The sequence below is a fragment of the Myripristis murdjan genome, chromosome 6 (genome assembly GCF_902150065.1).
Source record: "Myripristis murdjan chromosome 6, fMyrMur1.1, whole genome shotgun sequence".
NCBI lineage: Eukaryota > Metazoa > Chordata > Actinopteri > Holocentriformes > Holocentridae > Myripristis > Myripristis murdjan.
Window position 1 is genome coordinate 30,328,265 of NC_043985.1, and position 17,086 is coordinate 30,345,350.

Consider the following 17,086-nt stretch of genomic DNA (forward strand, 5'->3'; position numbering starts at 1 on the left):
AAAATGTCAGTGTCAATAACTTGTCATGTGCCCTTGAGCATCAATTACAGCTTGACAACGACGTCTCATGCTGTTCACAAGTCGACTTATTGTCTGCTGAGGCATGGCATCCCACTCTTCTTGAAGGGCGGCCCTCAGGACATTGAGGTTCTGGGGTACAGAGCTCCGAGCCTCTACACGGCGACTCAGCTGATCCCATAGGTTTTCTATGGGATTCAGGTCTGAGAAAGTGCAGGCCACTCCATCTGAGGTACCCCAGTCTCCAGCAGCCGTTCCCTAATGATACGACCTCGATGAGCTGGAGCATCAAACACCTGATGTGAATTTTGCCGTTAAACTCCTTGTTAGAGAACAGCAACTTGTGCAAAAAGTACTGAAACATTGAACAGTTGGACATGTGCATTCAAAAGTTTACAGAAGGTCACATTAAGTTCACCTGTAAAGGTTATAATGCATTTTAGGTTCATCCTGAAATTTCACCTGAAAGCTGAATATCCCTAACTTTTTGTGAGTAGTGTATAAATACTGATTAAGACTGGCCCATACAGGAAATACAGCACAAGAACATATGACAGAACGCAGCATCATACACAGCTAGTATGTGATTTATACACTAATGATAACTGTCTGTCTGTCTGTCTGTCTGTCCCTCCAGGCCCCAACACCTACGAGGACGCGGCGGCCTACATCCAAGCACAGTTTGAGAGTAAGAACCGCTCTCCAAATAAGGAAATCTACTGTCACATGACCTGCGCCACAGACACAGGAAACATCCAGGTGGTGTTCGACGCCGTCACCGACATCATCATCGCCAACAACCTGCGGGGCTGCGGCTTGTACTGAGCGCGCTCCGAGGCCCCTCCTCCCTCTTTCCTCCCCATCCTTCCTTCCTTCCCTCCTTCCCCCTTCCTTGTCTCCTTCCTCCCCTCCTGTCCTTCTCTCCTCCCTCCTCCCTGCTCCTTTGACACTGCTCTGGAGATGATGATGATGATGATGATGATGATAACGATGATTCTGCTGATTATTACCAGAAAAAAAAAAGAAAGAAAAAAAAATGCAACTTGGTACATATTAATAATGAGGATAATTTAAAAAAAAAAAAAATAGGCATACGTATATATAAATATATATATATAATGTTTTTAGTTTTTGTCTCTTCTCTTCTCTCGCTCCTCCCTCTCCTCCTGTCCCTCTCTGGCCGGCTGCCAAGCAACACATTTGTTTTAGTTAAAAAAAAAAATGTAAAAAAAAAAATAAATAACAAACAAAACAAAACAAAACAAAAAAAAAACAACACAAAACCCTGCAGCCTTGAAAAACTTCTAGAACAAAGTTGATGAAAACCTCCTTTCCCTGCTCTCCTCTTTTCTTTTCTCTTTATTTTTTTTTTCCAACAGCTCGTCTTCTTCGTTCGTCCTTAACAAAAACCTTTACTTTTTTTTTTATTGTTGTTATGAATATGACTCATGTTTTATTTTATTTTTTTTTTGTTGATCATGTGTGTATATTTATTACATGAGCATCAGTCTGTACACTGATTTTTATTCACATTTTGCCTCACCCGACACCTTGACTTGTTTATTATTATTATTATTATTATTATTATTATTTGTTTGTTTGCTTTTTGCTGTAGCGATGAGTGCATACTAACGATTTCGCGATAACGACGATATAGCGTTAACGAACACCTGGAGTTAAAAAAAATAAAATAAACAAATAAATAAACAAAAACACACTGGAGACCTGCTGAAACTGACACCGTTGCTCCTAACTTAAGCACAGTCTTTTGTTTACAGTTAGCCAACGCCACTTCAGATTTTTGCCATCGATTTTATTTTATTTTATTTTATTTTATTTTGTTTGTGCATCTGCGCGTCGTTTTTCGCTCACCGTCGCGTGCAACCGAGACGCGGTTTTCATCGACAGGAAGTGAGGCATCCTGTTCCCAAACGGGCCTTTAGCTGCTAGCCAATCACGGGTCACGGCCGAGCCTGAGAGCCAATAGGAAGCGTGCTGGGCGCCATGTGACGGAGGTGCTGTGCTGTAGATCGCGACGCTTGTAGACGCAGGAAAACCGCGACGCGACGCCTCTCTCTCTCTCTCTCTCTCTCTCTCTCTCTCACCGTCTCAACCGCCACTAACCACGTAAGGAAGCTCACGCCTCTTTTGATAATTGTTATTAATTTATTAATTTATTTATTGATTGATCGACCGATCGACCTGTCCCGCGCATCCCTTCTCACCCGTCTCGCTCGCTCTCTTTCCCTTTTCGCCGCCACCGCCATGCCTTTAATCCTCCTTTTTTCTCCGCTTCTCTCATCTGTCCATCTCTCTCTTTCTTTTTTATTTTTTGTTTGTTTTCTCGTCCTCCTCCCTTCTTGTTGCATGACGCCCCGACTTCCTGGTTTTCGTGGGGCTCAGAGGTTGTTGTAGGCGGCTCAAAGGGCCCCTCTTTTCCTTGCCACCCCTCCTCCTCTTCTTCTTCCTCCTCCTCTTCCTCCTCGCGTCGCCTCTCTCCCGTCCCGAGGCTCTGACACAGATAGCATGAGATACTCAAGCCTTTGTATAAAGAGACCAGTTAATTCATACATAAATAAATAAAAAAAACTCACATAGATACTGTTCAGAAATAGTTAAAAAAAATCATTTTAATAAAAATGGCAAAAGATGATTTAAAAAAAAAAAATACAAAAAACAAGTAAACGCAAGGAGGACAGACATCAGCAGCAGTGGAATAATAAGAGAAGGTGATTGGTTCCCGACCGCGAGAGGGGGCGGGGTTTGCCTTTCTGAGGGGCGGGGAGTGAAGCGGTCGGGGCCAATCAGACGGAGGGGATTTTAGCGAAGAGAAGAACGTGAACCGGCTGTTTGTCTGAGGTAGAAAACCTGTAGATATCTGGACTCTCGCAGTGACACGTAGAAATCTCAACCGGTGAAAAAATAATAATAATAAAAAAAAAAAACATAAATACAAAAAAAAAAGACACAAAAAAGGCTATGCTTATTATTACAACAATAATATTAAAAAAAAAAAAACAGCTACAATATCGACAACAACAGCAACAACGACGATGACGACGACTGCGTTGATCCTGTAATATTATCACAAAAGGTATATTTCCTGTGCTTTGTAGCTACAGAACGTTTTTTTCTCTGTATCTCCCTTTTTTAAAATAAGATTTCAAAAAAAAAAGACGACGTGTTTTTGCGACGGGTTCGAGCGAATCGCCGACCCGCCATTTCAGACTGACCCTGTGTTGTTGTAATGCTCTGAACTGTGCCCCCCCCCCCCCCAACCCCTCGCCCCCCCGAGCCCCTCCCACCTCCCGCACCCCCCCACCCACCTGCCCCGCCCCCTCCCCTCGCCTACCGTTTTGCCTGTTTCCCGCATTCGAGACCGTGTCTTCACTTTTAGCCTGACTCAGAACGATTAAATATAATATAACGACGATATCTCTCTCTCTCTTTTTTTTTTTTTGTTGGTTCGTTGGTTTGTTTGTTTGTTTGTTTGTTTGTTATTTCGGAAATGAAACCACCTTTTTTTTTTTTCGCGCGTGTGTGTGTGTATGGGGGGGAGGGAGCGCGTTTTCTTTTTCTCCTCGCTCGCCGCGTCCGCTGTAGCCGGCGGCGCCGCGCGCGCGTTCGCACATCGACGCTGTAAAAACTTAAAAAATTAAGAAAAAATTAAAAAATAATAATCTTCTCTCTTCTCTCTCTCCCTCTCCCTCTCTCTCTCTCTTTAGTTTCCACGCACACCTTCCAGGTCTACAATGAAAAGCACAGTTCTCACGTCACACAAACACACACACACACACACACACTCTTGCTCGCACTCACACACACGTAACACAACACGTAGATTTGGAAAGACGTGATCTATGTTAGCCCTCATCCATCCATCCATCCATCTATCTATCTATCTATCTATCTATAAACCCCTCTCTTCCTCACCTTCTTTATTTCTAGTTTTTAAAAAGAAAAAGAGAAAACAACTGTGTATAATGACATGATATACCTGTTTTTTGGCATTCTGTTGCGTTCAAATACATTTTTTTTTTATTTTTTACCTCCCCTCTGTTCTGTTCTTTACCCAGTGAATGCTTTTTTCTGTGCTGCTTTCTCTCCCCTCTCTTTCTCTCTCTCTCTCTCTCTTTCTCTCTCTCTCTCTCTCTTTCTCTCTCTCTCTCCTCCTCTTTAGTGAATGGTTGTTCTTTCATGTGGGATGTCCGTGCTGGAAAAACCAATCGAATGTAGTGTTTACATTAAAAAGCCACCGTTTTCATGACTACAAAAAAAAAAAAAAAAAAAAAAAAGCCTGTTGTCTTGTCCGGTTATTTCAGCCTCAGCATGTGCCTTTTTCTGCTCACTTTCTGGAACTTTCTTTCTGGTTGCATGAAACGTTTTTACGTCTCGAGTTAAAGGGGCCTTTCAGAGATTTGGGCGGGCTGGGCCTTTACCACCTCAAGGCCCTCGAGCTCCTCCTCGCTCAGACGCTCGTCATGCCCCAAAAGAGGAATTTCCGCCAAAATAATTTCCCTTCAGTGCAAAAGCCAGCAGCCTGAAAAGCAAATTAAAAAAAAAACAAACAAAAAAAAAAACACACAGAAACTAACTAAAAAAAAAGGATAATTCTGTAAAAAGAAAATGGGCCATTTCGATATTAATGAGCAACATCATCACTTCCCCTGTGGCAAATCCATACTTTGTATAATCTGGATTATATCTGGATAATTTTAGAGCCTTAATGAGGAATATACAAACCCAATCATTATGTGGTTCTCGTTGGAGAAAAGGCTCAGTTTTACTCTGTCAGACTCAAACTGAAAAAGCGCAGTATTGTGATGTTTGACCTTCCACGACAGTCACAGCGATGAGTAAAACATTGTTATTGCACTTAAAACTGCTCAGAAATAGTGAAACCATTTGTTTTTCATTCAAGTACATATTCATTTAAAAAAAAAAAATCTTTTCTCCATGCATCTCCAAGGAACACCAGCATTTTCATGACGTTGGAGTCCACGGTCCACTGGTGGGCCGTGGTCCAGTGGTTGAGAAACCTCACACTAAACTGATAAGTGGGACCACTTTGGAACGGATGTCTGTTAAATTCCCAGACTGAAATTTAACGCCAAAATAATTGAAACTGCAAAAATGACGACTGTTTAGGTTCAACTGAAAAAAAATGTGGAAAAAGCAAGCAAGTATGAGGACCATGTGGACTCAACCTTTAAAGGAATACTCCAACATTTTGGGCTAAAGACGCTTTTTGCAGCTTATCTAGCCTGAGACCAGATGTTCGATACCGTTTTCACCTCTGCACGTCCACTTCATATGGGTAGCATTTCGTGTTAGCTTAGCATGAAGACTTTAAGTCTATAGGAGTCATTAGCCTAGCTCCGTCAAACTTCAGAGTTTCTGTAAGGTTTATTTTCTCATTGTGATGGAGCCAGGCTAACAAATCTCATAGACTTCAAGTCTTTATGCTAAGCTAACATGATATGCTACCCACAGGAGCTGAACCAGTGGACGTACAGAGGTGGAAGTGGTATCACACGTCTTAATCTGGGGAAGTCAGAAAAATGTTATTTTGTGTTAAACATTGGAGTATTCCTTTAGATTACGTTATAATTTCACACATGGTCGTCACTTAAACCGTCTCTTGGTTTTGATTATCGCAGCTTTAGCAGTGCAGTGAGACTCTTGAGTTACATAATCATATTTTTTTCGCAGCACTGCGGTTGAATTAACTCTGAATGCAGTTTAACAGGCAGCAAATGGAGCAGGTGCTTAAAAGCCACTATGAAGGATGTGCCTGCCTGGCTTCGGCTTTTCTTTCTCCAAACTGCATTAAATTAGGACCAATGATATCTGAATTATTTCTGCGCCTGTGAGGAGCAATACATGAGAGTGCACGCCTGCATTCAGCGCAGGAGCTGCTGCAGACGGAGTATGAAAAGCAGCATCTCTCAGCTGTAGACACAGATGGCTAATGGACTCCTGTTCATCCTTAATGAGCCGAGCAGAGCGAGCGCCCGTTATTAACAGGTGAGGAATAAAATGAAACAGAGCTGAATGAGAAGCTTGTTTCTCCAAACGGTGAAAATCTCACTCGGAGTTTGGATGAAACTCTTCTTGGTCTAGAGGAGAGCTAAACGCCAGAGGAGGAGATTTTACAGGATGTTGCTTCTCTCTTGCTAAGATCCAGGTGACTCCTCGAGGTGTCGCATGCTAAATTTAATGAAAATACCTGTGAACATGTGCAGGCAGGAAGCTTGCACGGTGTCAAAAACACCATATTTTAATGAGACACGTGAAAACACCTCGCCAGGTTGTGAACAGAACTCTGTGAAAAAATAAAAAACAAGAACTGGAATGAAAATCCATCCTTAAAGAAAAAAAAAACCTCACTTTCTTAAATATACCAATTTTATATTTTACAAAATGTGATTAGTTTTACATTTATTTTTCAGTAAGTACAGGGTTGTCACATCATCAATAATGCAGCGACTTCTACATAATAGATAATATCCCAATCAATACTCAGCCAGTTATTGATGACAATCAATATTTCATTATGTAAGAAGCACACTTAATAACATCTCATTTAGTGCAGACTGTCACCCAAACTGGAATATGGCCAAAATAATAGTCACACAACCTGAGATATAATTAGATTTAATTATATAGGAATTGAACTTGATCATCTTTCTATTGAACAAATAAAAACTGTCCAAGGTATGAATCTGATTAAAATGTCAAGTTTCAGATTTACTGTTTGCCGTCTGTATTCAGAAAGTGAACTGTGATTTTTCAATTGGTGAAATCTCACTGAACCCTCAGCCCAGTTTCACCACACTTCATGCAACAGCCATGAAATTTTATCCACAGATTCATGTCCGTGAACACAAACTGTCCGTTTTCTTGTGGACACAAATTGCACATTTCGTCCGGTGACAGCAACACAAGCCCTCCTGACCTTTAGCCACTTCTGCTGCTTCATCTGAAGACCCTGCGCGGCTGAGGTGAGGAGAAGCTCGAGTTACATCATAAGAAGGTGAACAAACACGGGAATCAATCCACATCAAGACACATCCTCCTAATGCAGACTTTATACTGCCGTACAGTCCACACTGCAGGCATGAAACTGTGAAAAATCACTTTGAAAGTCGTGCCTGTCTCCAAAAAAAAAAAAAAATGCACAACTCATGTCCATGTCCACAAAATCTACAGATTAAATTTCATGACTATTTCACGCAGTGCCATGTGACTGGGCTGGAAATCAAACATGAAAACAGCCGTCACGATTACCTGACAGTAAGTTGATACACATTTTGTCTTTTGGCGGGACCAATAATATTCAAATCTTGTATTTTAATAGATTCTTGCTGGCAAGACTAGTTAGCACAGTCTCATCCTGCTGCCACAACAGAGAATCTGGCTGAAAAGGGAACAAATCAATTACACCGGTGAAGGCAAGGCAATTCAAAGTGCTTTACATAGAGCATAAAGGCATTAAATCGATATAAAAGCAACACAAGGAAACATACATAAAAACAATTAATTAAAAAGAAGCTAAAAGGAGAATAAGATGATAAAGCAGGACAGTGAAGAAAACTTACAATTGAAATTATGCGCTTGGTTTCAGGATATGACAAGGTGAGTGAAGCAACACCTAAAGCAAAACATAAATCTGCAGCAAATCGTCATCAGGTGGGTTTTTCCTTCAGCCTGCACAGATAAACCACCGCAGGTTGCATGTTGGGTTTGAAATGAAATAATATCACATGAAGCTGTAAAATGACAGAGAAGCTGCCTCACACATGAGAAGGCCGCTGAGGAAGTCAAAGTGTTTTTTTTTTTTCGAGGGGTTACTGGCGGGTATTCGTGCCAGCAGCCTCGCCAAAATAAGAGACCGCTTCGCATTTTGTGCAGAAACGAGGCTCGATGCTTTCTGTCAGCTCCGGTTTCGTTCCTCGCACCCAGATGGCCGCCACATTCTGTGATCACGCCATCTGAAAACTACAGAAGGTTATTCCAGTTTGTGATTGACGCCTTCAGCCACACAGGAGGAGGAAGCGCTCGGTGTAATTACAGCGTCGCTTGTGCATTTTCTGAGTTCCCTTCGCTGTGAGATGCGGCCGATTCTTGTTGATCTGTTTTGTAAAACTAAAGCTGAGCGAGAGCGACCGCGTAGCTCTGCAGGCGCTAATGTGGCCCCAGCCAATCAGGTTCCACGGCCAAAATAGAAAAGACAAAAGCGAGGAAGCTCATGGCCTTGAGTATTTGAAAATAGAAAGGGGCGGCTCTCGTCAGCACGCAGGAGTTAATAAGAAAACTGTAAAATGTGCCAGGAGAAAGTTCACTCTTCTCAGCCTCAGTTTTCAGGACACGGGCTGATTAACGAATCACAGCGCTCCGGCTGCAGGCCGCTCATGAAAATGTGAACGTCGTGGAAATGCAACGCGGTGCTTAAATCTCTCACCTGCAGAGCGTGTTAATCTCACTCTCAGCCGACCTCACTGCACTTAGTTTATGCCAGGCAGTGGACTGACGACACTTCGCTGACAGTTTTACAGCCTGAGTGAAAATGGAGGACGTGCCAGCAGAGAAGTGGGTTTTACTTCCTCATCTGATCATAATCAAACAACTAATAATCTTATTTTAATTAGACCGAGGCAACACTCAAACACATAGCCACATTAAGGTCATAATTTACGTAAGAATAACCTCATTACTACACCTGGATTTTTGCTCAATTATTTAATTTATTTGGGCATGTACACATGTAATTTGACTTCATTCTGAGTTTTGAATGTGTGCCACAAAGGTGAGGTGGCAGCATGACCGAGAAAACACACACACACATACACACACACACACACACACTTCAAGTGCCAGAACTTGTGTTAACCCCCCTGCTACCTTCAAATTCACCAATATATTTTAACAACTGGGGTTCAGTTTGACTCCAGTGAGTTAAACATCCAGAAAATGATTATAATAAAAATCTTTACCCAAGTTTATGTGTCAGGTATTTTGTGTTTCTTGTTGACTACCTACATATCCCTTTAAATAAAACATAATATTAAATTGGGACATTTAATGCTGTTAATGATGAATTTAGAGACATTAAACATCAAATGGGCTCAAATTAACCCCAAAGATAATAATAATTAATTCAATATGGTGAAAAACAATATTCACCAACAACGTCCCTCTATTCACTTGTTCTTATTTTGTTTCTCCTGTAGCAGGATATAAAGCCGATAATTGAGGAAATCATGTTCTTATGTAAAGGCTTTAATTCAGTCTTTCACCTAAATCTGATTATACCCAGTAATCAAATTGTTTATCGGATTGTGGGTTTATTATCAGTATGAAATGAAGTTTAGGCAGCAAGAAGTGGAACAGTGGGAGTTTATTGTCAGAAACAGCGAGGTCTTAAAAAAAAAAAAAAAGGGTTACCTAACATTTTGTTATTAGAGTTTGTTGTTCCCATCAAGATTTCTAGTGCACTTTCACACAAGTCATCGTTTCTGTTTGCACTCGACAAACGGCTGAGTTATGAAACGCTCGCCATGTGTGTGTATGGAGATGCAGGTGACCTCGTCGTCGGCGTGGAGGTCAGCGCGGCCGCCGCCCACGCGCCACGCTCACATCCACGGGAGGACTAACGAGCTTAATGAATGAGGTCCATTTTTAATTAGCCATATTCTCCAGGTTTCATTAAGTCGATTCAATAACGCTGATGAAATGTGATTAGGCGGGTCGCACACGGAGGCTGCAGCCGGGTTTCTTCTTTATGTGCCGCTCCGTTACAGCGAGAAACCACGGAGGACGAGTCACGGAACGAGTCGCCCGCCTTTTCTTTTTTTTTTTTTTTTTTTGGACGCCGGGAAAGTTCGTGAAACGTCAAGGAAACATTTTCTCTTTTTCGTGCAGCACATCTTTAGTTAATGGCAGCTTTTTGTTTTGTTCCTCGCTCCACAGTTTCACATTGACTACCCTTACCAAAAAGAAGTAAACTTCTAGTTTACCTTTCCAAGTATACTTAAGTGGAGTTTGAGTATACTTTATCAAGTATACTTTCCTTACCAAGTATACTTGTATTTATGTACTAGTAGTGTACTTACAAATGTACTAGTTAGTATACTTACTAAGTATACTTATACTAAAAGTACCCTGATTTGGCCCATTTTTGAGTATACTCAAGTAAACTTCAAGATTACTTTACTTATATATAAGTATACTTAAATTATACTATTTAAGTAGTTGTACTACTCTTTTACTTAAAGTAAACCATTCGTATACTCAATGTACTTGAAATATACTTTACTTATACTTGAATTAAACTGTTTTCATATTGCATAAGGATGCAAAATTTGTTCTCCGCGTTTGACCCATCCCCTGAGGGAGCGGTGGGCAGCAGCGGTGCCATGCTCGGGAATTATTTCGTGATCTAACCCCCCAATTCCAACCCCAAATACCGAGTGCCAAGCAGGGAGGCAATGGGCAGCATTTTTAGAGTCTTTGGTATGACCCGGCTGGGGATTGAACCCCCAACCTCCCAGTCTCAGGGCAGACACTCTAACACTAGGCCACTGAGTTGGTATAGCCTTACTTGAATCAAATAGCTGAGTGTAGAGGTATCTGAAAAGTATACTTACCTTTATACTTAAGTATTAGTTCACAGAAAGTATACTTAGTTCATAAAAAGTATACTTATAATTATACTTGAGTACACTACTTTTTGGTAAGGGCTAGTACACTACAGGTTCACTCACAGTGTATGTGTTATGGCAACTACCTCAAAGCAGTCAATGTGTAAAATAGCTATACAACAAGCCAGCTAATACAGTAAAATAACACTCCATGTTGCAAGCAGGTACAACATTTTTATATACTTGTACTAAGTTTGAACTACTATTGGATAATATACTTAAAGTATATCAAGTATGTTATACTTGGAGTATACTTAAACTTTGTCTGTGTACTCGTCAGTATAAACTAAGTATACTTTTATTAAGTATATTCCTGATAGTACATTCAAAGTAATCTGAAAGGTATACTTACCTAAGTATTAGTTCACAGAAAGTATACTTAGTTCATAAAAAGTATACTTATAAGTATACTTGAGTATACTCCTTTTTGGTAAGGGTAGTCATTCAGAAGTCACCCAAATGGCTGTGTGTGTCTGTGTGTGGAAAGGGTTTAAAAGTGCACACACACACACACACACACACACACACACACACACACACACACACACACACACACACACTTCCGCTGCGGCTGTAAATCTGAAGGTCAGTGTGACTTTGATAAACGGTGTGTATCTGATATGATATAAAAACAACATATTAATAATGTCTTTTGATAACATCTCTTTTATTGTGCGTGAGGTTTCAGGGATCAGATTATATTTCCCTGGTGCCGAAACACACACACACACACACACACACACACATAAAGTACACATAAACACACACACCTGCTTCCTGTCTCCCCTTCAGCTGACCCCTGCAGAAGGAAGTCATGCTGTGAGCTGACGTGTGTCATGAGGACACACATACACACACACATACACACACACACGCCATTTATCCAGTTTCCTCTTCATAAGATGCTGAGAGAGCAAAGAGTTCGTTTCTCTAGATAATACACACAATCTCTATGTTTTTCCTATGCAAACACACTCACAGATACATAAGCACACACACACACACACACACACACACATACTTCAGGCAGTTGTGTCATAACAGATAACCACAATAAAATGAGGCGAGCAGGACAGTCAGGACAGTAATCCCTCTCATACTGTACACACATGCCACAAGATACAGACAAACACACACACACACACTCACACACACAGAGATCAGAGAGAAGGCCTGTTATGGCAGGTAGAATAGTAAATCAGAGGCAGAGAGAGCGAGGCTGTGTCACATACACACACACACACACACACACACACACACACATAGAGAGAGAGTTAGAGCCAGAGAGAGAGGGAGAGCAGTGTTTCATCCTCACTGGTGTTCTCTGCTGTGGCAGCTGGTTCACAGAGTTCAACCCCAACAGAGAGAGAGAGAGAGAGAGAGAGATGGATGGAGAGAGAGAGAGAGAGAGAGATGGAGAGGTGGGAGGAAGGAAAGCAGCGAGGGAGGGATGAGATGGAAAATGCTGAGTCTCATCTCCTGTACTCACCCTAATTGGTGTAAAAAAAAAAAAAAAAAATCCCCTCCCTCGCTCTCGTTAGCTCTTATTTTTCTCTTTCGCCGGCTGGACTGACGTTTTGAGTTCAGCCCGCCGGTCACATGACCTGATACCTGAAACACGATTTTATTTAGTGTGTATGCTAATGCTCTGGGCCTCATGCAGCAGCGTTTCCAGATGTGTTTTTTTTTTTTTTTTTTAATCTTACCCATATAGTAGCATTTGCTGCTGCTGGGTCTGTTATCTCTCTCCCCGATGCAGGAACTGGAGTTTTCTGCTCCAAAACGAATCAAATGATGAAGAGCAAATCAGCATCATGACTCTGAGCTGAAAAATCGTTTTCAAGGATGCAAAACAACACACGCTTGTTATCATTTTTGTTTTCCAGCCGGTTTCCAAAAAGGCAGAACTATTTTCTGTCGTAACTCACCGCCCAAATCCAGCGTGACCACATAGTGGGTAACACCTCTGATAATATTCATTTAAAAAAGCCATAACGTGATGGGGAGAAACAATACAGTGCACAGATGTGGTGATCTGATTAGATTCACTTAACATGGAGAACATGGATAATGCATCTTTTATTATAATTTACCGATTGTTATTATTATTTATTGAGAGTGTGGACTGAGCGGAGGACGGTGGTGATGAAGAGATGAATAGAAGATGAGTGCATGCCCATTTGGAGGAAATAGAAAACAGGAATGGTGGAATAAGACACAGATTAGGTTGAAATGTTGAGTGTTGACCCACACCGCCCGACTATCCTCTCTTTCCTCTATCAATCTGCCCAAAACCCCTGGATTCATTTGCTGTACCTGTACATCTTTAGCTCAAACTCTCCAGAGAAGATGTTTCCAACGCTAATCAACATGTTTCCAGACTTTTCTTGACTCCAGTGGTCTGATCTGAGCGGACCGATCTGCCTGAAGGGGACGGGGCGTCTGCAGCTCGGGCCCCGAGGCTCAGGAGCGATCTGCCCGAGGAGGAAATCAGGTCGGCTGAGTCACTGAACTCTTTGAAGTCCCTTCTTAAAGCGTTTTTTTTTTTTTTTTGATCACTGAGCCTTACCTGATTTTACTTTAATATTAATTTTCTTTGAACTGTCTTTTATTGTCTTTTATTGGGTTTTTTTGTTTGCTTGATTTATTTTATTTTATTTTATGTCATTACTTTATTTTATTGTATTACTTTTTATTATTATTTTTATTTCATTATTTCATTTCATTATTTCATTATTTTTCATTTAATTTACTTTATTTTTATTTTTATTTATTATTATTGATATTTATGATTTTTGCTGCCTTTGTGAGGCACTAACAGAAAGGTGCTGTATAAATAAAACAAAATTATTATCATATATTATTATTATTATTGTGGTCCGGGGCAGTAGTAGTAACAGTATTTTTAGTAGTAGTAGTGGTAGTAGTAGTAGTATCTGCCTTATTCTGCTTTGTTTGAACATGTTTATCCTTGTTCTCAGATAAAATCCTGAAACAAGTGAAATTGCATTTGAAGCATGTGGGATTATTTCATCCCATATGCAGATTTTTTTTTCCACTTGATCAAAGACAAAAGGTTTTTAAGACTAAACGGTTCAGATGGAATATTTTTTGCAGGCCTGTGTCTCTGCCTCTCGTGGTGAGGTCGGGTGGGTGGGGGGGCAGATAAAAAATAGAAGGGGGAGTGTGTGATGAGAGGAGAGAGAACAGAAGAAGAGAGAGAGAGGAGGAGGAGGATGAGCTCTGAAAATAGAAGAAGTAAAAATCTACAGAGGAGCCGACCACGGCAGCAGAAGAGGAGCAGCGGCTGACATTTGATGAAGCTGAGTGGAGACTGACGGGCGGATTGATTGATTGACTGATTGATCAGCAGATTGACAGGTGGATTAGGTAGTCAAGCATCAAGAACCTTTAATCCCTTCCCAGGAGATTTTTTTAACACCCTGCCTGAAGAAAAAACAACATCGATTTACACAGTTAAAAAAAAAAAAAAAAAAGATATCAGCTATCAGACATTCAGTTCAAACCCTGAGTCACCTGGAAACATCTGGAAAGCTCTTTTAGCCAGACCGTGAGGAGTTTTGTGTTTTATTGTTATCCCTTCTTATCCATGTGTTTGTGCATAAATCAGACAAAATATGTAATTGATGATAAGCTGCAACCAGTTTGCCTCTGTGAAACCAAATGGAAAAGTCTAATTTGCCAGGGATTAAAAACCAGGACTCTATTATAAAAACGTCCACTGATCTGCCAAATGAGCTGTAAAAATAAATACTTTACACAAGGGTTAAATGTCTGCAAGTGAGTTTTAAAAATTGCTATTTTGTCCCTGACTTTTTGTGAGGAAATATCAATGTGTCACACCTGAGGTCCCAGAGAGCTGCACTGAAAACTCCTGTAATGCAATAAAACCTTTTCAACTTTATTAAAGTGGCAGTGGAGGAAATTTTCTGTCTTCACCCTTTCCTGCTGTAGAAAAGTAACAGCCATGTTGAGCTGTTAATGAGCTGAAATGTAGATAATCTGTGTTAACGTGTTAATCACACGTGATTAAAGTTCATTTATCATGTAGATCACATGCCTTTTATTTTTTTCTGTGGTTACTTAAGACTGCAGCAGCTCAGAAAACACCATCGTGCCTCTGAATGGTTGGTTTTACTTTTTTTGTTATCATATTTTTTATTTGGTCCTCATGTTTGCTTGTATGTAAAGACATGAGGAAGGATTCAGGCAAGGACGACAGAATTTACAGCCAATTCAGCAGCAGCAGTGTTACTTACTGCTGGTGTTTTTCATCACATTAGAGACTCCACCAGTCTAAACTGGTGGAGTCTAGACTAACTAGACTTCTCTTTTTGGACTAATTCAGCGTCACAACATCATAACCACTCTCACTGTCTTCATTTATTCACTGCACTTGTGATATAGTTATTCGTAACACATTAGCATTTTAGCAGGACCACCTGACAAGCACCTTATGAGTTATTGTTCTCTCTCTTCCTCGTCTCTATCTTCTGCATTGGTTGTGCAAAAATAATAATAAACTAAAGTGAGTATTGACTGTCTTGACCTTCTGCTGTTTTTTTCTTAGTGGGCTAGCCAGCTGCTGATCGAGGAGGCACTGAAGACTGAGCCAAGCCAAACAAACACGCTCCTGTTAAAGCCCTGGTGCCGGGAGCGAGGAGGAGGTCCATCCTCTCCTGAGGCTCGTGGCCCGGGCTGAGCCGCACCGCCGGGCCTGGACTCTGCCGATGAACCAACAGCTCAGTTTACTATTAGGACTTTTAAGAAATCATGTGAATTTGGGTTTTCATCGCATTTCATTTACTCTTTAAAGACTATAAAAGATAATAAAGGACATTATTCCCTTGTATAAGTTTTCTTTCCAGTCAATTCACTCTGTTAAAGGATAATTCAAGCATTTTTCAACCTGGGCCTTATTTTTCCACCTTTTGCGGTCCAAATGACAGAGAGGGACAGATTTTTATATACTTGAGCTAGATTGTTTCAGTGGGCAGCTGCAGAATGGGCTGCACTGTAATCACACATCATTTAAATCCCCAAAATTGCTTGTTTAGCCACAGACAGAGACTGCTGTTACAAATCTCCACACTGAATTTTATGAATCAATTGTTTGAAAATGTAAATAAGTCGAATATTGACATCCACTCACATCAGTGCATGTTGGTAGAGTGTGTGTCACTTGTTTGCCCTGAGTCCCACGAGGCTGAGTAAAAATACAAGGAATTGGTTTTAAATGGCTGAACATTTTCTGGCCTCAAACTGCTGCCTTTGCGTCGTCGTGGCTCTGCATGTGCAGTGGAGGCTTTTGAATATTTTGCTGCTGCTGCTGCTCATCGCTAAAAACTTTTTTTTTTTTTTTCTGAGGGCACAGCAAGTAAAATGTAGGGAATAATGAGCCACGGGGAGAGAGATGGAGCTCAACCCAAGTGTTCGTCAGAGGTTTCATGAGCAACTGAAGACTTTCATTAGAGCGAACGGAAAGAACTCCAGTGGCCCTGCTTGTAGTGCCTATTTCAGCCAGACTCCCCCATCGGCAGAGAAAAAAATGATTCGCTCTGCTAATTAATTGCATGAACTTCACCCAGGCAGTCACTTTAATAAGTGTGAATATAAAGCATAACCTGCAATAAAGCTTACTGCAATAAAACTTTGCAAAACTCCATTCCACCTTTAGCAGCCCGAGGACAATTACAATCAATAAAACGAGATTGGTTTTATATAGAAATGCAATCCCTGTCACGTTTAATTTAGTGTACCTGATAATAAATTGTAATTTAATACAACATCTGCTGTGGAGCTGTCAAACACTTCCCACTGGGACAGAGTGATTTTTTTCACCTCCTGCTGAAAACAAAGCTCGCAGGTCAGGCAGCAGAAGATTTATCCTGCAGCTTCTCAACACGCCTCAACTTCTCTCTTTTTTTTCTGACTCCAAATGACGAGTCTAGCAACAAAAAACCCTTCATGATCTCATAGAGGTGGCCCTGATGGACGGCGTGTTAAAATAACATGGCAGCGTGGCGGCGGCGGCGTTTCCGGTGAGACAAAGCGTGTGCTCGTCACGCTCCAACAGAGGCGTGTCAGCTCAGCATCACAGGGAAAGGTGAGCTCGCAAAGAGTTTGAGAGGAGCTGCAGGCGAGCCATCACGGGCGATTAAGTCCAAATAACAGAGCAAACAGACTCAGTGCTCTGCTGTGTGTGTGTGTGTGTGTGTGTGTGTTCCTCTACAGGCCTCCTTCTCACACTCAGTGGGAACCGGCGAGTCGGCAACAGAAACTGAGATTAGCTGGCTTTCTTTTGTTCGAGAAATTTGCTCAGCTTACAGCTCGGCTTATTTTGC

General features: G+C 41.2%; 1 protein-coding gene across 2 annotated transcripts in view; it reads left to right on the top strand.

Moving 5' to 3' along the window:
- The window catches only part of LOC115360313 (guanine nucleotide-binding protein G(o) subunit alpha), a 118,599-nt gene extending 111,853 nt beyond the window's left edge, over positions 1-6,746 (top strand). The window contains exon 9 of one of the 2 annotated variants that reach the window (XR_003928330.1): positions 6,736-6,746. Coding sequence is in view for 1 of the 2 variants with exons in the window: in XM_030053154.1 (XP_029909014.1) it covers positions 656-843 (188 nt within the window). In the remaining variant the exon portion in view is untranslated. Of the gene's footprint in view, positions 1-655; positions 948-6,735 lie in introns of those variants that run through there. The other variant, XM_030053154.1, reaches the window with a different exon arrangement.
- Positions 6,747-17,086: the final 10,340 nt, after the last annotated feature.